The sequence below is a fragment of the Lepisosteus oculatus genome, chromosome 21 (genome assembly GCF_040954835.1).
Source record: "Lepisosteus oculatus isolate fLepOcu1 chromosome 21, fLepOcu1.hap2, whole genome shotgun sequence".
Classification (NCBI taxonomy): domain Eukaryota; kingdom Metazoa; phylum Chordata; class Actinopteri; order Semionotiformes; family Lepisosteidae; genus Lepisosteus; species Lepisosteus oculatus.
Window position 1 is genome coordinate 10157875 of NC_090716.1, and position 26274 is coordinate 10184148.

General features: G+C 35.8%; 1 protein-coding gene across 2 annotated transcripts in view; it reads right to left on the bottom strand.

Moving 5' to 3' along the window:
* Window positions 1-26274, bottom strand: part of tub (TUB bipartite transcription factor) — a 64746-nt gene extending 38472 nt beyond the window's left edge. The window contains exon 1 of one of the 2 annotated variants that reach the window (XM_015338442.2): window positions 25949-26274. In XM_015338442.2, the coding sequence (XP_015193928.1) occupies window positions 25949-26004 (56 nt within the window). In that variant the 5' untranslated portion in view covers window positions 26005-26274. The remainder of the gene's footprint in view (window positions 1-25948) is intronic. The other variant, XM_015338438.2, reaches the window with a different exon arrangement.

Below are 26274 nucleotides of genomic sequence, written 5' to 3' on the forward strand. Positions count from 1 at the left end.
CCACGAGCCAGCTGGCCTGGACCCATGTCCTGAATATGAAAGGACACTCTCATAATGACATGATGAAGACACTAGGGCGCAATAGCTCCTACACTAGCCTGCAGTGGATTCTCCTTCCGTGTATTACACACTCTGAACAGTGGGCTAAACTAACGAACCTACAGCACCCTAATGTACTTCCATTGCACTTAACGCTCACACATGCTAATCTGCAGTAAAGAAACACATTCCACACTGAAAAGTGGAAAGAAGAAACACAGTGTTTCAGCTCCTGAGTCTTCTTCAGGTTTGAGGGAGAGAGAGGAAGAAATCAGGGATATAAAGCACAGGAGAACAAAGGACAGAGCAGATGGGAAAGATTGCCCAAACGAAGGGAAATCTAGGCAAGAGGTGTGAAAAGCTGACATCACTTAATGGTTTGAGAGATTCTAAACACAAATGAGACGATCACTGAGCGAATGGATAAGGTGTGATCCAGGTTTAAGGACAATCTGGGGACAATGTATCAAAATATATGTCACAAAAATAGACATACCTTATCGTAGAAGAGCTTTGTTGTTTTTGTAAGCATATGATAGAACTATAAAACTCAAGAGGTCTTTTAGGTCCCTGGACACTCACTTTATACAGTGTATGACTAAAAACAGCTCTTCCCAGCATGACACTGTTATTATGGGGTACAAATTCCATGCCTGCTGAGAAAATGAATGAACGGATTAAGTCCCACAATTTAACATATTTTAGCATACGTAAGCAGGACATACACTTCATTAATTAGCACAATTAAAGTTTCATAACACGCCAATTTACTCAGTTACTTAGTAAGCCAGGTTCCTTAATCTTGATAAAGGTAAATGAGACAAAAGTAAGACATACAAAATAACTCTTCATGTACATATTGTATTGCTTTGTAATTGTTGAAAAGCAACCCCTTATACAGGTATATACAGGTGTCTGATGAATGTCAGAATGAATTCTGATATCTCAAGCAGAGATATGGCTCCATCAAGAATGTTAAGGTCATGCCCTGTGCGTCAATAATATAAATAAAACATGATTTAGATGGCATTTCTGGTGTATAATAAATGCATAATAAATGTCAGACTGAATAAAGCCATAACAAAGTATCCTAGAGAGAGAATGAGATTAACTACCTTGACAAAACAGGGGAACTGGCTGTACAGGCAACTGATAGTCTCCGACATGCTTATAAAAATGTCAGCTGAAGCATAAAAATGTGTTTGTTTTCTCTCAAAATCTGAAGTGTGTGCTTTTTTCATTCATTCATAAAACAAGCCTGCCTCCCTCTCTGTGTCTCCTCAGTCCCGGTGTCCTAGTTTTTGAATGTGCATCACCCAGTAAAGCCACTCATTCTGAATGCCGATTGATTCCCACAGCTTCTGCCACACAGCTGAAGAACCATGTTTCACTTGCTGGAAAGCCATGAATTTAATAACTGGCATTTCTAGCTTGAATGAGTATGTCTTCAAGGTAAAGTAATGCAGCATTATCAAGGGCAAGAAATGTTCAGAACCACTAGACCACAGCTTTGATAAAATCATATCAGCACTCAGGGGTACAGTACCTTTTGTTTTTACCAAGGCATTTTACAAGTCCATCATCAAGTACGAGGTACTGTATGTTACTTTTACTCGGATCCGAGTTTTAATCATTCTTTTGCAATCTGGGCCTATTTATGGGTTTAAAACTGGACATTGAGCTATGATGAAAGTATTCTGAAGTTTGCTTTAGATTCTTTCCCTATTCTTTCTCCTCCCACATCACGGCCATCAGATGTGCAAGACGCAGCCAGTGGCAGATGAAAACACCTTCCAGGGCTGTCAATCTCAACTGACAGGGTCCCCTATATTTTTGGAAACAATTTTTGATTCATGTCCCCAGATCGCACATTGAGTCAGATTTCCAAGTGTTTCTTCTATTTTTTCCTCTTAGTGGCGTGTTTGCCTTTTCATGAGCCAAGACAGAGCCGTGAAGACACCACCAGCCAGATGGAACTTCTTTTTTTTCCCCCACTCACTCGAAACCTATATGGCTGAAGGATTTTCCAGACTACAGCAAACTGCACTGAATGTGTGAATGAACCATTGTAAAATTGTGTCAAAGATAAAAATGTTATAAACGACAACTAATATATATGTATGTGTGCACTTTTTTAATTTTCAAATTAAAAAAAGCTATACCCTTCACTAGATATGTCATTAATTTCTATGTCTATAAATACTTGGTTGTCTACTTTTGACCAACCTAAACAAGCTGAAGAAAAAAATTACATTCCTTTTATTTGATGCATTTTGGACTGGGTGTCTCTGAAAAAAAGAAATATGCAGTATATATATAGTGAAATTAGATTTATATAATGTCAAATTATTCTACTGGATTTTGGTACTGTGCCATTACAGTATAAAGGACAGGAAATATTTGTTTTTAAGGCATATCTTTGTATTAAGGTGTCATTTGATTTTATTCCAACTTTTTGTCAATAACAGACACAAGTTCCTTATTAAAGGTTGCCATGGAAATTTCTCACAGCAGTACAGTCAGCAGGTACTGTTCTATAAATGTTGCCATGGCAGTCATATTAAGCAGCACTATGGCCATCACAATGGTGGCATTCATTGAGGTATCCTTTCCTACTTTAAAACTGTGGGACAAAATTGGCACTTCCATTTCTTAGAAAGATTTGTGTAATAGCTGACACATAGGAAATGAAAGGACTGAAATCCCTTCAAATGCTCTATGATTGAATTTGGATCTAATGATCACTTGACAGCAATAGGAAACGATAAAAAGACTTCTTTATTAAAGTGCACATCATACAGCAATTCTTGCACTGCATAAAATCAATTTACTGTGGATACAAAAATAGTTCATATAGAATAGTATATTGTTTAAAATACTGGTCTGGGATCTCCAGTGAGATTTCTACTTACTGTACTGTACACAGAAACTTAATTAATTCAACCATTTTTAATCTAACATTCATTTAGTTTCTTGCCTAATAAACACATTACCATTTCTGACTGCTGTTAATGAAACGTGTTAGAGCATTTCTATTACAATGTGAGATGTTACAATCTGTGATATCTCACACCATATGAATCAATTTAAAGTCAAATCCAAAAGATTTGGTTCCATGTTAACATTTACAGAACCACTAAAAGCATGTCTAACAGGTATGGATGAATGAAAAATAGTCAAAGGATAAACAAAGGTTTCTGACATGGATGTGATAAATACATTCGTTATAGCAACCATCAGTTAAATGGAGACAAAAAGGAGACAACACCTGTGTGCCTCATTCTCCTCAGACAGGTGAGTTACTATACACTTCTCCCATTTAATTAGCGTTTGACCAAAGTTTTTAGAGTTTTAGTACCAAAAGGTAGTTCAAATAAGGCTTGTATTGAACAGGTGTCCAGTAAATCTTGTTCCAGACTTTCTAGCATTTATTGTTTTTACAGGTGCTTTGCCACATGTGAGTCACAACTGGTCTCTCTCTTCTGAGCCTCCAGGTTTCAATGTTAAAGAAAACCTATCACCACAGGTCTCTTTAGGTGTCCATCGTTTACAATTCATTTAAATTAACCTGTCAGAAAGTTGTTTTACTATAAAAGTAGATAAAACGTTAAAGTAACCATTCGTATAATGAAAAGCTTTACAGTATTGATTTCAGTTAAATTATTCAAATGCACAATGCAAATGCACATTTAATTAAAAGCTAAACTATACAAATCAAAATGTCTTATTAAGTCCGTTATTAAACCTTCTAATACTGTATATCTTGCTTTAAAAGACTGATTTACTTGACCTCTTGCACATTAAGCAATATTCAACAATAACAATTTTAATGAGCACATCAGCAAATAGAACTCTTTTCACACCAGCTGAATTGTTCTCAATTGACTAAACAAAAAGGATGAGTTTTATTGCAGTGACTTTTGTTCTGTTGATATTGAATGTCTGCAGCTCCATCTAGCTACACCTAGTGGTGAATGAAAATAAAAATAGTCTTCTGATCAGTTACTGTTCAAAATTCATGAAAATGCAGCAGTGTCCATAACAACTGTTTTAAACTGTTTTTTTATATGGAAAATGCATGATATTTCACCTGTTTTATTTCAGTAGAACAACTGTGTAATGGTTCAATTAGTATTATCATTATCATCATTTATTTTTTTCACTGCATTAACCATCTTCTTAGAAATGTACTGAAGATGTATAAATAAATATACTGTATATAGCAAAGTGAAAGAAAAATTATTTTCTTTTCTGCATTTTATTCTAAAGCTCTTTCTGAAAACAGTATTTTGAAATACTCTGGCTCAAGTAATCTCTTAGCTTCAGATGGTCAATTTAGCATAAATCCACTTAATGCATAAAAGCCATTTATGGCTTATTCAGATCGAACTCTATCTGCCGCGTAAGATGTGCTGCTCTTTTAGAACTCTTAAGGGATATAATGAGAATAAATATTACTAAAATCAATGCTAAAAGTTCTAAGGAGATCATGCTTAGCATGCTCTTCATTGATTTCCTTGGATCTTTTTAGTCATTCAGCGCACTGTATTTAAGGAAAAGACAGGCATTCCTTCCACACAACTGAAATATAATAATTCATGTATTGAGTCTTTTCTTTACTGGAGTTATCGAGGTCTCATTTCAAAGGCAGCTTTTTAAAGGCTGAGGGACTGTTTAGGAATTTAGGCTCTGGATAAAAAAGAGCAAGAAATGGAAGATGCACCGAGACAAACAGAACAGCCAGCATTAAACAGAAATTGAGCAGTCTGACAAGGTGAAATACTAGATGCTTAGATTACACAACAGCACAAATTCATAAATTTAATAAACCTCTAATAAGGTCCCTAGCTGTTATATTAATGCGTTTTCAGTAGTCAAAATCATTTACTTGAATGAGTAACCGTGCTCAGCCTGGGCCCCAGCCCCAGCTCAGAAGGTAAATTACTGTATGTACAGTACTTGCATGCAGGAATTTCAGGACTTGATCTGAAACTTAACTATGTCATAAAAAACAATATTTTTAAGCATGTGCCAAGTTACAAATGATCACAGTAAATGCAGCAGCCTCCCTTCTATGAAAGCACTGCACCAGAAACTCATTATCACTACCATAACAAATAAAGTTCACACTCCAAAAAGATACACGTCTCATTAACAATGCATGCTGTACAGTAAGACTTTTCAGCTTTTCACATTTCCTTAGGATGTACATTTTAACCTCACTAAAAAATGCATCATTTTCATTTTTGTTTCTGAAATTAGAAAGCTCCCTTGTTTCCAACCAATTAGAGGCAATTGTTAAACTGTCAAATAACCAGAATGCACACTGCCTTCTGAACAGAAGTGAACTGTCAAAAATGGCACATTTTAAAAACACAGGAAATGCCAGGGAAAATTATATTCCTATCCTGTGACCTCTGAGTACAATTCTAGGTTAACTAAATTGAACATAAAGGTCAAGACGTAAAAGACATTTTATAGAATTATGCCCAGGCGTCTCATTAAAGCACATTCTCCATCTGCCTGTTGTTGGCAGCTTAAGTGTAATGTCTTTTAAATTGCTGTTAAATATATACAAAAGTCCTCAAAGGAAAAAAAATCTCAGACAGATACCCATGGTTGCTGTAAACTTGTCTGGAATGATTCCTAATTTGAATACATTAAAAGGCTTATTTAGTATACAGTACATTTATTTTATAAAACAAGTTAATCAATAGTACACAAATGTGAAAAATATTTTAAAAATACAGATGTGTATTGGGATCAGAGGGTCAGCATTCATAAACAATACATCTTCTTGAACTTATAGTTTATGTTTTTAATCTGTCTTTTTCTCATGTAAAAAATTATACAGTTTCCTGCTTTGAAAAAATCTTAATGAATGAAGGCAGCATAATTTCAAAAATACATTAATTTTATAACTGATTAAGTAGAAGAACTGGAACAATCATAACTATATTTATATCTACTTATTTCACAAGTGGAATGTGCTAATTTATCACCCAATTACTAAATCACAAGTAACTATGGATATATTGAACCAATTGTGTCTGTAGTACTGTATATTCAGGTATTAAAGAACTGGTCAGGTCTATAGGCACTATACATTAATAAATACATGAACAATACTTAAATAATCAGATAAACAACAAATATAAAAAACTAAAAGACAAACCTTTAGCCAGCATCATGATTCTGGGAAAATTAATTTCTGTCAGCTAATACATTGCTTCAAATCACCCTATGACATTGAAATGTTCAGTGGGAAAGAATGAATCACCAGTATAAAACAAATGGGTTGGTTTTCTCATATTGACACTTTTTTTGGTCATAGCTATATCATGCTTGCGTAATTAGCACAGACATTGACAACTAACACTGCATCATCCATAACTTTAAGCCCCAAATGCTAGCATGGGAGCATGGAAGAAAAGGAGTTTCTTTCTCAGAGCATGACCTGACCCACTCTGCGCTCCAGAAAAACCCAAGGAGCCACACTGATCTGGAACTTCACTGAGAAGCAATGATGGGAGCCAGGGACACTTGTACAGTGTCATGGAGGGGTTGACTTCATTCATCTTTCTTGTGTTTTTTTTTTTAGTTTAACGGGGAATGAGTCCTGTCCACCTTTAAGACATGTGAGCAGCTGCCCCAGTCACCTGAGACCACGTGGGACATGGGATATCTTAAATACAAAAAGACAAAACGTCAGCAAATGAAATACAGTAAACGCTCCCTCATTTTATCTTCATGCACTGTGTGTAGCAGGGGGGTATTTCCAAATATAATACTCCCTGTAAGATGAATGAAATTAAATCTAGAAGCAAACAATATAGCAGCAAAACAAAAAAAAACAGTCCTGGAGCCCATTCAAAATGATGAGTCACTGAAGCATGAATTTCTACTCCGTATTACAGTTTACTGATACATATCACTCACATCAAATCTGTGCTGCTTAAGTGTTGACTCAGTTTCTTAGAATCTGCCTTTTTTCGCTGCTGAGCTTGAGGTCATACTTGGCAGAAGCCTTTATCTTCTGATTATGTTACACTGTCATTAATATCATTTCAGCAGTATGGTTAAACTCCAATTAAGATGGAACAAGGGCGTGATTTGATTTAGTTAGTTTTATTGGCTCCACTAACTGAACAAGTCTGCAGGTTCCACCCGTTCTTTCTGAAGGATGAGCGAAGGGTGAAGATGGGGTGGAGAGAGGGATGTGTGATAGACAGAGATGCGATTTTTATACAGTCAGGCAAACGTGGGCAAGACCAGGTCTGGCCTACTCCTGAATGCTCATTCAATACACTTTCATTAACCTATTAGCCCTGAGTACAAGACAATTAAATAAGTTATTAATGTATTGTATGGTTAATACAAAAATATTATAATATATATTCATATATAATTATAAAATTGATTTAATAATATTAGAATAAAGACAGCTAATTAAGAGGGCAAGTTCTCAGTTCAAAATACAGTTCTCGCAAATTGCTGAACCACCTTAGCTGAAGCTGTTCACACACAATACACCACCCTGCGTAAGTAGGTTTGTGAAAGTGTCAGCCAAATGGCATTCTGCTTTATTATTATAACACAGTGTTTTTCCATTTCTTGCCAAGTTGCCACTGGTTCCCGGCATTCCTCAATTGGATGAAGAGGTTAGAAGATGTATGGATGTATTGTTCATCTTTTTTCATTGACTTTGCAGCATGCAATTAACTACTGCTTGTTCCTGTCCAGCTTGAAAACCGATGCAGGTGACTATTCTTACTTTATTACTACTGTATATTGCTGAGCCATAATATCCTGATAAGAAATCCAAATGTATTTCTCCAATTTTACCACATGGGGGCCACCTTACATTTCAAATGAAGGTTACAAACTAGCACAGTGTTTTTTAGTATCATCACTACAATTACTGGTACACCGAGTACAGTACACAGTTTATTAGACAATAAAAAGAAAAGTGCAAAAAAAAAATTGAATACCTTTCTATTTCTCATGTTCTTAATTTCAAAATGTCATTTTTTTCAATAATTTTAAAGATTTTAGCCTATTTTAAGAAGTGGCATGAGAACTGGGAATTTATAAGTATTTAAGTGATAGTTTTAAGTCAAGTTCATGTCCCATAAATGTATTTCCTCTACAGAGGATTTTAATTAGGTCAAGGTTTTATGTCCATGGAACTTATTTCTTGCATAAAGTTTATTTTTGAAGATAACTAAGGAAATTTGATTAAAATTATGAATTCATAGGTTAGGTAAGAAGTATTGTTTCCTGCATTTTTTTATCACTTCCTGATAATTAAATGTATTATAGATTACACTGGCCTTGTGGGAGCACAGTCCAACAATTAATCTTTGGAAAATCTGTAGAGGGAAAATACAGCAAACATCTGTCGCAAAACATCCTTTAAGTCAACCAAGAACCAGCTGGTTCATTACGAAAAAGGCATTTTCCAAAATATCCATATGTCTTGTTTTCGGTGCCTGTCCTTTAGAAGAACCTTACAGTAGTAAAATGTCATTTAAAGCCCAGAACCTGTGAGGAAAGTAACATTTGAAATCATATTCTCAGAAGTGTTAGTTCCATAGTCTACTCACAGAACAGTGCATTCACATAGACCTTTTCTCATAGTCCAATGACTGTGTGCTGATAAGAACAATATTAGATACTGTTACTGCTTCCTGGGATATGCCTAAAAAGGCTTGTTTGACGATTACCATCAATTGCTCAAGAACTGGTCACACAGAAGGTACAACAAATGGCTGTGTTTTTGTCTTTTCAATTTTACTAGGATAATGTAACATATTTGGCCATCGGCTTACTCCTCATTAATGTATTAAAATTTAAACCAAAGTAGGATTTTCACAGTCAAGACTAACCTAAAAATCCACCTACTGTATACTGTATGAGTTGACTACAGCTGTAATATATACAGTACAGTATATACTGTAATGCATATATATACATGGGAACAAGTAATAGGTTTATTCCTGCTGAAAAAGAGAAGAGACAAAACACAATGTTTCGGCTGTGGAGCCTTCTTAAGGTGTGCAGGTGTTAGGTGTACATGTATATATACACATGTATAGTGTATACAGTACATATAAATGCAATTTAATATAAAATGTCAAGTATTTACATCCACGCTGTTGTATGAACCACGTTGTATAGTGCACTTCAGAAAGAAATGCTTTGAAAACACATCTTCCCTCTCTGTTTTTCACAATCATATTTGTGTACACCAATCCTTCTCTATTTTATACAGGTTATTCAACATAAATATCTGTAAAGAACTGCATTCATAAATTGAGATGAATATTAAAAAAACATGACACATGCTATAAGGTCTTAAATTGAATTTTGGAAAATAAAATTTACACCAACATGTACCTTTTTTTAAAATGTGTTAACATGAACTATCAAAGCATCTTTGTATCTAGGAGATAAACCAAGAAGCGTTTTCTTCTAATGGAGTTTGTGCATGTTCTCCTTTCTGCGAGAATAAGTAAATACTGTAAATGTTTTTTTTTCCATTCACACGGATCCTCTTGTAAGCTCCGATTTCCACAAAGACCTTTCTCCATAGCAACAGGCTCCAAAGGCACACGACTGTGAGAATGATGGGGGAATTCAAACAGCAGCTGAGAGAAAGCTTCAGGCCTCTATTTACAAACAAGGACTGCATCGTCACATTTTATGTCATTAATGTAGAAGCATAAATTCTTCCACCTGTAGTTTCTAAATTAACAGTCAGTTTCATAGTGTAGAGCAAAGAAAAAAATCGTAACGGTTCTGATTTGATTACACTGCACTGTTGGTGTACATCCAGTTGGTTGCAGCCTGGACTGTGCATGAAGCCGAGCAGTGAGAGGGGAAAAACGTTTTGGAAGCAAAGGAAGAGTGAGAAGGCAGTTAAAAAGAGAGAAGGAAGCCATTTGAGCAACTGAAATAAGAGCAACCCATCTTCATAAAAACCCAAAATCAACAAAAATGCAAAGCAATAGGTTTTCTGAAAAGCGTTTTCAGTCGGCAAATTAATATACAGTATACTGAAGCCACAACATGTTTTTCAACCTGGTAACATTATTATGGACATATAAAAATGCACAGAAGCTACATTATTTGTTAATGTTTTTGTCACTTCTTCTCACACTTCTAAATTCAGATATATTAATAATATATGAACCTCACACCTTTAAGAGCTGTTGTTAGCTCAATCGGTGTAAGAAACTGTGAAAAATTAGTAACTGCAGAACAAATTACATCAGAAGGTTACATTCAATGTTATGAAATTTTGGAAAACAAATGCCGGGGATATACAGTGTTTAATGAACCATTTAATAGCCACACAAAGATGCCAGACTCTCTACTCTTGATTAGTAGTTCAGATTTCCTAACAAATATACCTGCTTATAAACAGTCAAAAAGACAGAAAATATATTTATGAAGATTAACAGTACAGAATGGGAAGAATCTAACTAGAGAGTTGATAGTACATTAAAAAGGTTCCATGGAAAATGCATAATTTTCTCAAGGGATACTCAATAATAAATATAGTTAAGCTGGCTTAGTCTGAGCACAATATTAACCTCACTGAACCAGCACACATTTTCTTGCAGCAAAGGCCATAGATTGTAGTTGTCAACAATTGTGGTAAATATGTATATTGTTTCATTTTTTATTGATAAATGGATGATGAAATAAAAACAGCTGTCTACAAGACTATCTCCATCTGTTATTTAATGACTACCTAATGGTTGCCTCAAAAGCAATTTCCACTTTAAAGTTTAAACCCCTGCTGAAAATCTGCCTAATGTTTAGGTTGCTTGAATTGTTATCACCAAAAATACCAGTTGTCCCTTAAAGTATAGATTGTTGTTGGTGTACCTGAATGGGTTTCTAAACCTGGTCCTGGAGAACCAGTGTATCAGTTTTTATTGCATCTCTACCCATATGAATAAAATCAGCTTGCGACTGGATTGTTATTAAAAAAATAGGAAGACATACTGGACCTCCACAACTGTGTAATTCAATGTGACATTTGCACATACATCAGCTACTGAAAAAACATTGAATAGATGTTTTTGCACTCTCTACAACAAATAGAGAATAGTTAATTCTGTAACAGTAGTTGTACATTTGGGAAACCAGAGGATGCACACCAAAGTGAACTGCTTGCACCAGATGTTTGGAAAACATGTACCCTGGGTGAAAAGCCTGGGTTCTGCACTGCAGTGGAATTGATCTCACAGAAGGATTAATTAATTAAGGGATTTATGTCGTACTCATGGTTAGCTAACTGCATTGACAGGGTGGATACCAGTGCATGTCACGTCTCCACAAACATTGAGATATCAATGGGATTGAACTCTATGCATTTATGCTGCCTTTAACATTGTTAAAATGTGTGCAAATGTTTAAAAATTTCCATTGTTCAACATAGAAAGGGACCAGGAACTATCTAATGATATGATCTGCTGAAATATCTGCCTAATGTAACAGTTGACTTACAGTAGCATGTGTACATACAGTATAGTACAGTATGTGGCTAAGATAACAGAAGAACACAAAAAAAATACAGAGAACGATTGCTGTTTATTTTACAGGAGAGAATTTGGCTCGTAGTTACTCCGGCAGTCAAGATGATAGCCTGCGCTGGCAACCCACTGCCATTCTTCCCTGGCATCCATACTGTAGGTCCTTTTCTTTCTGAATGTCCAGAAGAATGGGGGTGGAACTCCTGGGAGTCTACAACAGACATTACCGAGCTTCTGCCAGACTCTGTTAAATTTACTCTTTTTTCTTTTGTTCTTTTTCTTATTCTTTTTACTCTGACTGTTCCATACATCAGTATTTTTAACAATGCTTTAAGTACAGTATTACTGTGCTATTTATTAATTGCATTTAATTTAAACAATGTTTTACTCATTTTTCTGTTACCAAGTACCACTATCAACAACATGACAACAAAAGTTACAGTACAGATCTTATGAACATATGAATGAAGAAGACTGAATATTGTTTGTTATACCTCAGTATCTAATTAAATTAATCATGGTACGTACAGGGCTAGAAATGTGAAAATACGGTCTCCTCACTGATGAGCTATGCTGAAGAAAGGAAAGTCCTTTGCATCTTTGCATAAAGGATATCAAGCATCTAATGAAAATCTGATCTGCAGTACAAGGCACCCTTTACGAGTCAACCTGCTCATGTACTGTACTAGAAAGGTTCATCTGTCACAAAGTCTTAAGTCTTAAGCATCTTATTATAGCTACAGTACTGTATACCACATGCAGTATACCAAGTAAATAGTACTATCTGCATTTTAGAAGGAACACAAAGGTTCTATATTACAATGGCTAATTATTCATAATTTTAGGTATAATTAAAACAAATCTATGGCAGACCTCAGGGTTTGTTTTAATGATTAAACACTGGGACAGAATTTTCAGGACCTTCTCACTGTATAAGACGTAAGATAACACCAGAACCTCCATCTCATCACCCACTGTAACCAAGGACAAAAAACAGTATTCTAGAGTGTTTCAGTTAAATTAACCAATATTTAGATAAGGTATGTGGAATCTGTCTGTAAATTTGATTTTGAATATCAACACAACTTTGAACTCAGACCCAAGGTTCACAGTAAATCCACATATACTTTGTTGGTTGAAACACACTACATGACAGAAGGCAAAACTCCTTGGGCTATAACTGTAAATTACATTACTACAAACAAGAATGATAACTTGCGAAGCCCAGCTATGGTTTACAGAAACACATCACTAAACGATAATTCCTAAGACACAAACAAACTGTTGCTCATCTCACTTCTACTTGAGTGGCTGGGTGTGTCCACTAATGGTGTCCCATTGGACTGACTTTGATATAAGGTTTAAGAATGGTGCAGGGCCTCCGGTTCTGTTTTTTAAATAATATTGTAGTGCTGGTGGAGAAAGTGGGTTCAGCTGTTATTCCTAGATCACAGGGATGGAAGTCAAGTTCTTTTCTGTGTCACCAACTCAAGTGGTAACAAACACAAGACAAAACAACATTTCACAACCAGACAAACAAAGGTGCTACAGCTCCCACCAGACCACACCTACAGTAGTACCAATAGCAGTTTCAAAAGAAAGCTTACCACAAGTTTAAATTTACACTTTATACTATATTCCCATTTGTAAAACTGTCATTTTTTATGTGGGTTTCTTTCTTTAAACAGAGCCCACAGATACAGAAGATCTACATTATATGTTGCAAGAGATTGTTTAGATATTTACAGTATATGCCATTTTATTTTAACGTATTTTTAACAGACAATTGGACCCTCATATTAAGCAGAGTAGCTCTGCTGTCTGCACAACCATGATAATAAAAAACAAATAGGATAAACGTTAAAACTTCAGGCCAGATCAAATAAATCAATAGTAGTGTTAATAAGCCATTTTTGCCCGTGAAAAAATAAAATGCATAAGACTTAAATTTATAAAAAAACAAATCAACTATTTCAGATTCAATTAATACAGTAAGGTTTTTTTGCCCTGGGGCAATTACTTTCAGTGTTTCTTATGGATTAATATCTACAGTAACCTATTACTTCACACACATCTACATAAATCACATTCTCACAAAGAATTGCTCACGAAGGACGTGTCAAGTGTGCAACGTGGAAGCTAAAGCAAAAAATGTTAGGTATTGTAAGTTCAATGTTGGTTAGACTATAACATATCCAATTTCTAATCCTCAATCACAGACTCAAATGTTGTGTGTGTTACAGTAACAAATATAATTAAAGGTGATAATAATAAGAAGGATAAATGTGTGCAGTACATGAGAAGTTGATATGAATAAATATGTGCAACGTGGACTAATCCTGAATTTTTGCAAGAGGTGCATTGCTTTTTACTGTGCATTTTATTTGCTAGAGCAGCTGGTGTTATTTTCTGTGTGTAAAGTGAAGTGGTTTCAGAGACACATCAGCTTTCAAACACACCTGGCATCTCTGGGTACTTTACATGGTCTACATAAAGCACTGACAAGCTCAGCAGACTGTACAGTATATATATAACCACAAACAGTATACAGGATAAACATGATTCATACCATTGAAGTGTTACAGTACTCCAGTGCCAGTGTGCTCTGAGACCTTTTACTCTATGATACTGCTGTCGCTACCCTGGTTTTAAAAGGTTTAAACTGTGCAAAGTTTTATTAAATCACCTGTCTATACAATCATTGGTCCTCAAACATTAATGTATTCACTGGCGCATGATCAGGCTTTCATAGTGAGTCAAATTTTCTACTCTTTAAACCTCTCCAGGGGAATGAATCACCCAAAGTCTCTCCTGATGAATTGCTGTGGTGAAGTGTTCTACCCTGAACAAAAAAAAAAACAATAAATCGTTAGCAGTTCTTTTTCTATGGTATTGCATATTTGAAACAGCCTTCCTCACCCAAATCAACAAGCACATTTTTTTTCTTTCTGTAGGCATTATTTCTTGTCATACCAATGCACAGTAGACACATGTTTAGAAAACTTCAAATATATTTTCTCTATTAACATACATAAACAACTATTTGTTGTAAAGACTGAATATTTTAATTAGGTCTTCAACTTTTTTCAAAAATTTTTACCTTACACTATTTGGAAGAAGGGAAATGGTTGTCATAAATACAAGCAAACAGTTTTAATTTAACAGTCAACTGGAATGAAAACTAGAAGACATTCCAGAACCAGGACTGGAAAACCTGCTCAATAACCTCCAGAACTGCTTTAGTACTGCACCTTCAAATTTTCAACATTTATGATTTCTTATGAATATACTGTAAGTAGCCATTAATACAGATAAATAATTTAATGATGATAACTGCCCATTTCATTTTATAATGAATAGAACAATAGAGCTATGACCTTAATTATTATGTTGCAAATGAAAAGGCAGGCATATAAGACTAAGAACAAGTGAAGAAAACCAGCTAAATCAGAATCACTTTATTTGCCAAGTATGTTACACACACCAGGAACTGACTCTGGTGTCATGCTGCAAAAATACAGATAGAAAGAAACAATCAATAGTACATATTCAGTATACTTCATACAAAAAACACCCACAGGTCCGTACATATGCTCTGCGTCCCGTATTCATGTGTCCTGGTTAAGCAGGGGAACGGCCACGGGGCAGAAGCTGTTCAGATGTCTAGCGGTTGTGGTTTTATCAACCAGTAGCTTATTAAAGAATAAATTCTGCAATGTCTAGGAGATACCCAGGAATGCCCTGTTCAGTTCACAAAAGCGGAAAAAAAATCTTTAGTGATGACTAACACAATCTGCTCCTACTCTAAGGAGCATAATTAGTCACCAAAGGTTAAGAGGATCATCACTGCTGTGTTTCCATCCTACCTTATTCTACAATCGCAAGAAGAGGACATTTATTTTAATTTCACCACAAGGATAATCTTTATCTAATTGGACTAGGTGCAAAATGTATCAGATCTCAGACCAAACCTTCATCTGGTTAAATAAAACTCATAAAAATGTCAAGAACGGTTCTTTCATTAGAAAAATTAATCATGTTGCACCTCCATGCTAATTTCTAACCAAAATATCAAACTCATAGGTCAACCATTCGCAACAGTGGTGAAATGACAGAAATTTCTCATATATTAAATGCAACAGGAAAGAGTGTAAAGCAAATTAAGAAAGTATTTAGCTTGGCCAATAAATGAAACAAAATGCTTTGCTGAAATAGAGAGGATGCATGGATCCCAGAGCACTTCACATACAGGAGGCGGCTTATGGCAAAGCGATAAGAAGATATATATTCTTATGGCAAAGACTGCACATCACCCACCTGTGCTAAAAGACCCTACACAGAAGTCAGGTGGAGATGTGAAAACCTGCTGCACCCACTGGTGTAAGGGGGAACTCTAACTAGGTCAAGCCCAAAGTGACTTTGCCCAGATGTTAGAGTTAACACCCTCTTATGAATAGTGTCAATTGGATATTTAATGATCAATTAGTCAGAAGCACTGCCACCTCAAACCCAAAAAAGGGCTCGTCCTACAGGAGAGCGTCTCTTGTCATCTTCTAAGACATTGGTTTGGAAACTCTACTTCAAAGAGTTGAGTGCTCCTATTGTCTGGGAGCTGTTTTAAATAACTTCTCACATTTCTTTTTTCAATGTAATAATGTAGGCTTAAGGCTTGATTTCATGTCTTAATTTCTAATAATTCACAAGGGACTATTTGTATTATTCTTCTCTGGCAAAGGCTCTCTATATTAAAATTCTATGCAGTTACTTTTTACTTAAAGCAGGATAAATTGAAAGAGTGTTATCTTTCTGACGCACTCGTGAATAATTTAAGTGAGTTGCCTGTGTCTATTTCATTGCAATGTGGGTTTGCATAAATTTAAACCAGACAAATGCTTCTCCACCACGAGGCACTGCAAAAGCCATTTGAGAAGCTGGTTGCTTTTCTTCTCACATATATTCCTAAACTTGTGGTCTAATTTAATGACTGAACTGCTTCACAAATCCTCAGATTTGTAAGACTGGAATTACTCAATGTCCTACGCTACAAATTAATTACAACTAGACTTACCCCGTGTTTCTGAAGACATCATTTTGATCATTATTTATAAGAGCACTGCATATGGGACTTATAAAAAACACACAAAGTATTATGAATGCAGAGATTTTGACATTGAAAAACAATACTTTCTAGTACGCCCACTTTTACACGAAACAAATAAGGTTAAGCATGGTTACTTATATTTCCTGGCCTCTGGGGCCGATGTGCTGAGCCAGGATATATCAATACAGCTGAAAAATTCCAGAGATGGATGAATGGAATCCATGATAAATCCTAACCACCACCTGCATGAATAGTTCAAAGCATTACTTAAGTATATATAATAGTATATATCTGTATATTACTAAATTCTAGTTTCAGGGTGGTCAAGAAGGTAAACAGGCTGACGAGGCCTGAGCCACCAGTTAGATTAGCATGAGGTAAATCCGGAGGACTGTACACTGGGGCATATGTAGACTATATAGTATGTTTCCTCAGCAATGAAACAAGTTTCCAAATCTAAACTGGTCTACGGGGCTTTTGTCCCCTACAGCTTCATTCAAGAAATTTATTTTGAAATAGAGGGGAACAATGAATGTTCTAAGAATGAATGAACGCACAAAAAAGGAGAATTCACACGATACTAAACCAGGTCTCTCTTCATTTACAGCAAAGTAAAATTTGCTTTACTCTTTTTTTTAGATTTGGTGTTATGATTTATAATTTCAGATTTGTCACAAATTCACATGTGAAAAATCCATTCTTTCCAACCTCACACATAACCAAAAATGAACATTTCACACTTGCCATCAGCTTCAGTTCTCCCTTCTCCAGCCCTTCCCACACCCAGAGCTCTGTGTGCACAGAATACTTTATTCAGCAGCAATGACTGTGCTCAATGCGGAGGCAGCTGAGAGCAAATAATTATCATCCCTGTGTCAATGGGACAGATGTGCATTCCATTTTTATAACAAAAAAACGCTGTAGCTAGGATCTCCCTGCTGTTTAAATACACGAAAAAGTGATAAACTCTTTTACTGAGAGGCCATATTTGACAGATATGAGTGGTACTCATTTTCTAAATTTTACATATTCAGTACAACCGTAATAGGCTGAAAGCAATGTGGTCACTTTCAGAAGCAATATGTAAAGCTACATTAAATAATTACTAATGTTTTTGTAAATAACTCTGATGACTGGTGGTACTTTTGAACACAGGTAAGAAACAAGAAGTCCCTTGTGGAAGTCTCTTCAAAGTAAGTAAAAGTAAGGAATCTGGTATACATTTCTTTTTTAAAAATCTGATGTTTCTGTGGTTTTATAAATGTTCTTCAGCTGAGCATTCAGGCTTTATGTCACTATGATTTGAGATGTAACTTGAAAATTACATTTAAATAAAAAACTACTGACAGAGAAGTATAAAGAAAAGAAAGGCTAAAACAATTTCAGCAGCTGAACCAGTGTCTGTGGTCACGCGCCTTTCCAAGCAGTACATTACACGCCACTTACCTGATACTTGCCAGTATACTGCTTTCCTTTTTAAAAAAAAAAGATTGCTCTGTTGAGAATCAGCAGGTATTTCACATGACGAAAGGAAAGATAGAAATTATGCATTACAGTGACTCCTACAGTACCATTAACAAACAGCATTATGTAAGGCCTCATCACATTACTTGGATGAATGTCCATTTCGTCTTTGCTCTAAGCATTTTTAATTTATAGTGTCTTTTCACTTTTAAAATATACATGCAAACATATTAAAAACTACCCTAGTTGAAGCTTTATGACAAACAGACATTTATATAAATCAATTTTCAATTTCAAAACTGGTTTTGTAATAACAAACTAAGAATTGAATAAAGTATAAGCAGAAATATACAAGAGAACTGCAACAATACCATTAACAATTTTTACATTGGTAATACACAATACAGTACACAGAAAAACCTGGCAGTGGAATCTTTTCTGGAGTTGCCTTATTCATGATTGTTTTTATACACCTTTGTCATGTGATTAAGATAAACATACATACAGTATCGCTACAAGCAATTATATTACTTTACTGTACAAAGAATCATAGGTTTATAATTGTCCAGCTTTATGAAGGTTTCCAGGTTGCTTCAATTCAATTCAATTCATTGCACTGTAAAACATGATGTGTAATAGATGCTATTTCTAAAGGAGTTACTACTGGCACTCCAGGCTGTTCCACCTGCAGCTATATACTATACCAGTGCCAATTGCTACCTGCTAATGCATTTCACAGCTCCATAGGAAGACAAAACTGACCTGCTTTTTTCTGCTTCTTCTCTGTCTTTCTATTTCTGATTGTTTAGAGGTAGTATTCCCTTTGCAACCTGGGCAACTCATACGAAACTAAACCGTGCTGTGAAAGGAAGCAAAAGCATTAGAGAAAATCTAACAGTTCACCCAGAAAAAGCAACAAAAAAAATGTATTGCATGAGGCTTAATCCCTTTTCCTACCAGTAAACGGTTCATTTATAATTTTCACAACAATTACTGCCTATTGGTCTCTGTATAACACAAACATGAACCTTTATGCCAGATTTCAGAAACAACTGCAGATGAGATCTGTTCAATAAACCCAACCAATGATATTCTTATGTCTTAACTCAGACAGTAATATATTCTAAGGTAGATTCTTTAGGAAGGAACTTCGTCTAGTATAGGACGTATCATGAAAGAAAGGTTATAAAAAAAGAAAAGGTTATTTGGCCCAACTAGCCAGGTAATTGCTAGTTAATTGATCCAAGGATCTTTTCCAGAAATTTCTCTAAAGAAGCCAGGGTATCAGCTTGAAGAATGTGAGAGGTAACTTGTTATATACTCCCACAACCCTCAAGACAACAGTTTAGAGTTTCAAAAAAGATTTCAAGTAACAAGAGAAGCCCCCCATCAGTCATCCCATCCTGATCCTGCCATGTTTCCCTCTTGTCTTTCTCCAGTCTCTTCCGGATTTTACCGTCTGCATAGGGTCCTAAATACGCACTACACAGGAGTCTAGTCGGCTCCCATGACACCCTCCTTTGCCAGCACGATCAACAAAGTGTTCAAGAACATGAATGAAATTACATCTTCTGTCTTGGAAAGTAATATTTTTGTAGGTGGTGGTTTTGAAGATCTGTTGAATACTTAAAGGTAGGCTTATTTAATCGGGAGTAAAGATGAGGAAGGTAGTATTACACATCTCAGTACTCTTAATAGAGCAACACATCAATGGTATATATCTATTAAGATGACTATGATGTAATTTGAAATTTATTAGAAGATTTAATTGGGTTAATTGTGGTACTAAAGCTATGGTTGCTGCTGGAAGTGGTGTTAGTGGGACCAGTGGGGGGGCCCACCCTGCGGTCTGTGTGTGTCCTAGTGCCCTGGTATAGTGGTGGGGACACTATACTGTAGTGGGCAGTGTCTTTCAGATGAGGCGTTAAACCGAGGTCCTGACTCTCTGTGGTCATTAAAGATCCCACAGCATTTCTCGGTAGGGAGAGTAGGGTGTTACCCCAGTGTCCAGGCCAAATTTCCCCCCTCGTCCTTTACTGTGGCCTCCAAATTGTCCCCATGTATGACTGGCTTGCACTGGCCCTGTGATGGACTGGCGCCCTGTCCAGGGTGTGCCCTGCCTTGCGCTGGTTGTTTGCCGGGTAGGCTTCGGTTTCCATATGGTATAAAGCAGTTTAGCAAATGACATGACACTATAGTGAATACTTACATTTGCTTCTGACTGATACTGTATCACACGGCATAAAGAGAGTTTTGTTTGTTTGCTTGTTTTAAAAAATGGGTGTTTATCTGATATGGCTGTGCTCCCATGAATTTAATTGCTTACAACTGATTAAATATCATTCTTCCCAGAGAGCAAGATGGCACCAGTAATATGACAATATTTACACATCTGCGTTTATTACAAACCATTTGATCCATAGAATGGATATGGAACAGATGTGTGAAAGCTATTGCTCCTTTCTTGGCAGGAGAAAAGGGAACAGAAAGTTCAATCTCATGCCCTCTCCCATCATCTGTAACACAGCCAGATTCAATCAGCAAATAAGCATTACGGAGTACACTCAAAGATCTGCACAGAAGACTTTACTTCAATTCCTCTAGATCAAGACACATACTGTACCTGATGTCAGTTCCCAAGACACCCTTTCACTTAAACAATAGGGATTTTATTTGACTCAAAAGGCTGTATACAGTATATATGCCTTTTGCTATAGAAATCTGATTGATTTCTATAGCATTTGAATATGGGGGACACTGCAGCTGATAGGTGTTGGGAGACATGTGTTCTAGTGTCTATGTCACTGTCACTGTATTATTTTAGTCTTAAATAAGTGTGTGGTTCTAAACATCTGTCCTTAATAGCTAAACAGGGGCTTTTCAAGGGAAATGCCAGAGCTGTCAAAATCAAAGGCAAACTGTACACAATGTTCTTAAATATACACTGAATAAATCTGACAGTGAACATTTAATTGGTGATGTTTCTAAAATGGTTTACTTATTATTATTTAGGTTACAAAATATTTTGGATGTCCATGAGAAATCCCTTCTCACATTAGGGGCAAGATGCCCCACTCAACAGTGCAAGAGCAGCTGATAAGAAATTATTTTGCTAATGGTGGTATTTATCATCATCACTTTCCACTATCGATGGTAATATATGCAGTGGGAAGCCGATCCAATGTTTTCAACTTAACGCATTTCAGAACAAATTAGAATACATTATTAGAGGATGAAAACCAAATTCAAAGACAAAGATAGGGTACTGAACATTTCTTAAATAAGGTGCATATTTAAACTTGCATTACCAAGCTTAAATTGCAGATCCTTTCCAGTGAAAATAAGATGTCATTGCTGCAGAGAGGCTTTTTTGCAGTACAACTGCAGACTTTAACACTGGCTTCAAAATTCTTTCCTCAAAAAAAGTTCCAGGCTCTTTATCTTTTCCCGGTGTCATATTTACAAATCCTTACTTGGTTCTAATGATATTAATAGCAAAACACATTTATTTGATTTTGCCAATATAGAATGTGAGAGGCTAAAAATAAGAAGATGTAAAAAAATAACTGCTTATCATACAAATTTGAATTCATTTCCAGTATCACTGAAAGCAGTAAATACTTAAAATGTGATGAGATAATTACATTGTTTTAAATTATCGCCTCATAACCCGACTGTGTCATATCCCAGATGATAAACAGGGTGGGTCGATTCAGTGGGAGTATTGGAACGCTCTAAGGAAAACCAGGTTGCTGCTGAATTGTGTTCCAATATTGTGACAACATGCTGACAGGGGACACTGTGCTACATTATACTGTATGAGACACTATCCTTTGAATGAGATGGTAAACTGGTGGTATAACTGCTTGTGTTTTAGAGACATTTACCACAGTGTTCTGCCTAAACTCTACAACTGGCTGACATTGGCATAAGACATTTTTCTCACTTCATGAGCTGATCTGCCCTGTAGTGGTTCGCTGGTCCGTTTAGGAATGAACAAAGTGGGATCTCCCCTGTGTGCAAAGAGCTTTACGGTCCTATAGGATGGAACACCCTGTATAATGAAAAATGATTTTATTATTATTATTATTAAAATATCTGAGAGAGTACCCCCAGCTTAAACAATTATGATAAATACAGATCTATGAACTTTGTTTTTGATCACAGGAAAATAGATAATGGAAAATAGACTGTAGGATCAGTGACTGCTCTTGAAACCTAGTTATAATTGTTCAGTAAACATTACATAAATAATAATAATCAAAATAATCTTGTAATAAATAAATGACCATAAATAAAACATAATAAGATTCCCATTGAACAGTAAATGTCCTTAAATATGCTTTCAGTGTAAACAATTTAAAACGAATTCAGTCATCTCGCCCAGGAAATCTCATTACAGCTGTTGATGGCACATCAATAAATGCAATAAAGTATTTTTCCCAGTGATGCAGGGAAACAATACAAATGTGCAGTTGTTTCATTATATGCTTCTGTTTTGCACATTTAATAGCATTTCATCCATAGACAAGGGGAGAACGTAAATTATAGTTAATACTTATTAGGTTTCATACCCATCTTTAAGACAGAGGAGTAAAAGATTATCAGCAGATGTAAGCAGACCTGTACCCCTGCAAGCTTCTCCATTTCAGGATCAGGTGCTACTGTGCACAGTCCATTAAATATCTGCAAACCGTTCTATAAAAACAAATGATGCTTATGGCTCAGTGCTTCTATTTTTCTGGAGAAACAAAGCAAAATCCCTTTAATATTTTCAGGCTGTAGAAAAGGACTCACATCACATTAGATACCCCCCTTCTAAATAATATTATCTAAACACTGTGTATTAATATTTTGGTAGTAATACGGGTTTTAAAAATGTCATGCCATTGAATCATTTCCTTATATTGCTTATCGTCATCATAGTTTTCAAAATTTTAAATTTCATTCTAAATTTTGGCTGTTGTAAAAACGTAAAGAACATCTTAAACCAGATCATTTTCTATAGTAGTCATGGGAATCCAAATCAAATAAGGGTAATGGAAAGACGCTATAGAAGAGGAATCCTTCAGATACAAATCCTGAATATGGAATCTCTCTGTAAAGAACAAAACAACAGCTACTAGAAAAGAGGCCCAGCCTTTTTTGCAGGACTTGGACTTTAAATGCCCAACGCCTATAATAAATCGCATACGAAGAGCTACAGCTAACAGAAGTCCACTCACTTATTATACTGTAACTTATTCAAGGATTTCAAAAGGCCTTTTCCTAAAGGGAACCGGGGATTTGACTTTAACAACATATCATTTTCAACAACTTCACTAATATTCTTTGCTGATATACCATTCTTCTGTCTGAGCTCGAACTACTTTACTTAAGTAAATTAAGCCACATAAACACTGCATGACTTAAAGATTAACTAACATACTGCACAGTACCAACACTGTGCAGTAAGACATTTGTTTGGCAATAAACACATCTAGATGTATTTTAATCATTTATATATTACAGTGTATATATACATAAAAACAGAGAATACATAGTAGGGAGAAAATCAGATATTTTTCATGCATTTTCTCAATTTTTTGTTCACTTAGACTCTATTTATTCATATTTTTCCTGATTCTGTTTTAATTATCTATAACAAGTATATTGCCTGCCGTACTTTGCTTGAAATTGTGCTGAGAAGACCATACCATATGAGACACACTGTGAAACCATAGCCAGCATTGTACTGGGCAAGGTGTTATAATAACCTTTTACATAGTGTAAAGCACAAGCTTAAGATATACAAAAAAAAGAAATATAAATCCGGACTGGAGGGCAGTAAGAAAAAGGGAAGGCTTTTTGTGAAAGGATGAAGAAAAAAGTGCTATTTTTGCACCACCCAAGATCCTCGACAAACCTTACCATTCACTGAAAGAATTAAACTGAACATTAAGAGCCACGGCTGTTCACATTTTTAATAATGAATACAAATCACCACACTTACTCAGGCATGTTTCAATCTAAAATTCAATATGATCTCGGATCATGGATTCTGACTCCTTGTATATACAGTACGTGTTTGACGCAATAAAGAATCAGGTCTTTCTTGACATGAAGGTGAGACAGTTCACTGTGAACATCAAGAGTACTGCTATGTGCAGTAAATGTGCACAAGCCCACCTTAGTCCCTGACAACACCCGTAAACAATTTTGCTTCCAGGTGCACTGCACCTAACTACCTAATATTAAAGCACCGCATCGAATTAACAAATACAAATACACGCAGCACAGCTAAACACAGACTAAGAGCAACTAAAAGAATACATTTTTTAGCAAAAACATCCTCAGTCGTGTTTATATTCCAGTTACATGAGAAAAAAGGACCACAACACTAGGATGCCAATAAGAATGCGTTCGGGGAACTTTGAGCCTTTTCTATTTGATGCTGCGAAATCCTATTAAACAATTAAATCTGCGAAATCCCACAGGATCACGAAGTACAAACATCGAATTCCTAGCAGTCAGTATTGAATGGAGGAACAACACACACACACTAGAATTCCTTGCGGGTTAGACCTACTGTATAAAGACTCGATTAAGTTGAGTACAAATCGTCTTTTAAAACTGGCATCGTCATTAAACAGCTGCCAACAGTTGCCCTTCATCGGAGACAACTGCAGGAATTACGGAAACCGAATGCAGAGAGTGAAACCTTCAGACCATTTTACGTAACGAAACGGCGCTATTTCTTTTGAGGTTTATGGGCAATATGATTCGGGGGGTGCAAAACTTAAAAGAGGGAGCCATACAATTAAACTTGAGTCTCGAATACCGAATCGGCAATACAGTTAATAAAGCTCGGAGGGAAATGTGTTAACATAGCCGTACTTCTATCCCCACCTCAAGCATACTGGAACTTTAAACTGTTTTTAAGATCTGTGTACTATGAATTGCGCAAAAAAATACGTTTCGCTCCGTAGGAAGAATATACATAATGTGTAGACAGTGCTGAAATACCAATATAAAGCAAAAGTTCCCATTCTCCTTTTAACATGCAAAAGCAAGGTTCCCAAACATAGGTCAGACCACTGCAAAAGTTAAGATCATTAGCAATACAGACCTGTTTTTTTCTTAAAAGAATAAAGTTATGCAGTGAAATACTGTACATAAAAATACAGATGCAAGCGCAACGTAGGGGAAACTGCCTTTCAGTAATCAATTCACATTGTCTACACCGTTTTTTCCCTATTATTTATCAAATAATCCAGCCATTTTTTACTTTCCAGATGAATATTTTAAATAGATATTTAAAAAATGCAAACACAATTTACACAAAATATAAAGGACTATATCAGTATGCACCTTCTTATCTCATTTTATTTTTATGCATTTATTGTTTTTAAACGAAATAGTTCACGTACTAAACAGGAAAGTGTTAGGAACTAATTTCACCTTAATTAGGTGGATGAATAAGAATCAGATTTTGTATCTAGTTATAATTGCAATTACCTTCCCATAATTCACCATAAAGCCAAATACCTTAACTTTGAGCTATATTCAAATGACTCAATTGAATCAATATGGCAACTCATGGACGAGGCTAATCCATGTTTTTTTTTAAATTATACAGTACATACCTGCTGAAACGTGACCAGTAAACTTGTCACTTTGAGAATATTCCTAGCAGAGAACAATGTAACAGAGTTTTCAACGCTACATCGGCTCCACCTCACATTAACGCTTTTAGGGTACATCGTATCCTGCAATAATCGAATGCATGATTGAAAACAAAAGAAGAAATAATAGGTACCTGTCGTAACTCCATCTACTGTAAGACATAGTCCTGTTGCTGCTCACTCCGTCCATTATCGTCTCTGTGCTGTGGCACCAAGCGCAGCTGTGTCTTGTGCTGAATAAAACCTTTATGCGATATTTACTAAGAATCAAACGTCGGCCTCTTTAAGCACACTTGCTGCCTCGTGCCATCCAAAAGCTTACTTCTCGCTGGAAGAATGAAGATGCGCTAAAACTGATTTAGTTGGGGTTCACAATGTGAGGGTTGTACCATTTGGGGGGGACAAGGAACCAATCACAGCAAGGATGTTCAAAAACACTGCCGTAAATGCAGTCGTTCTT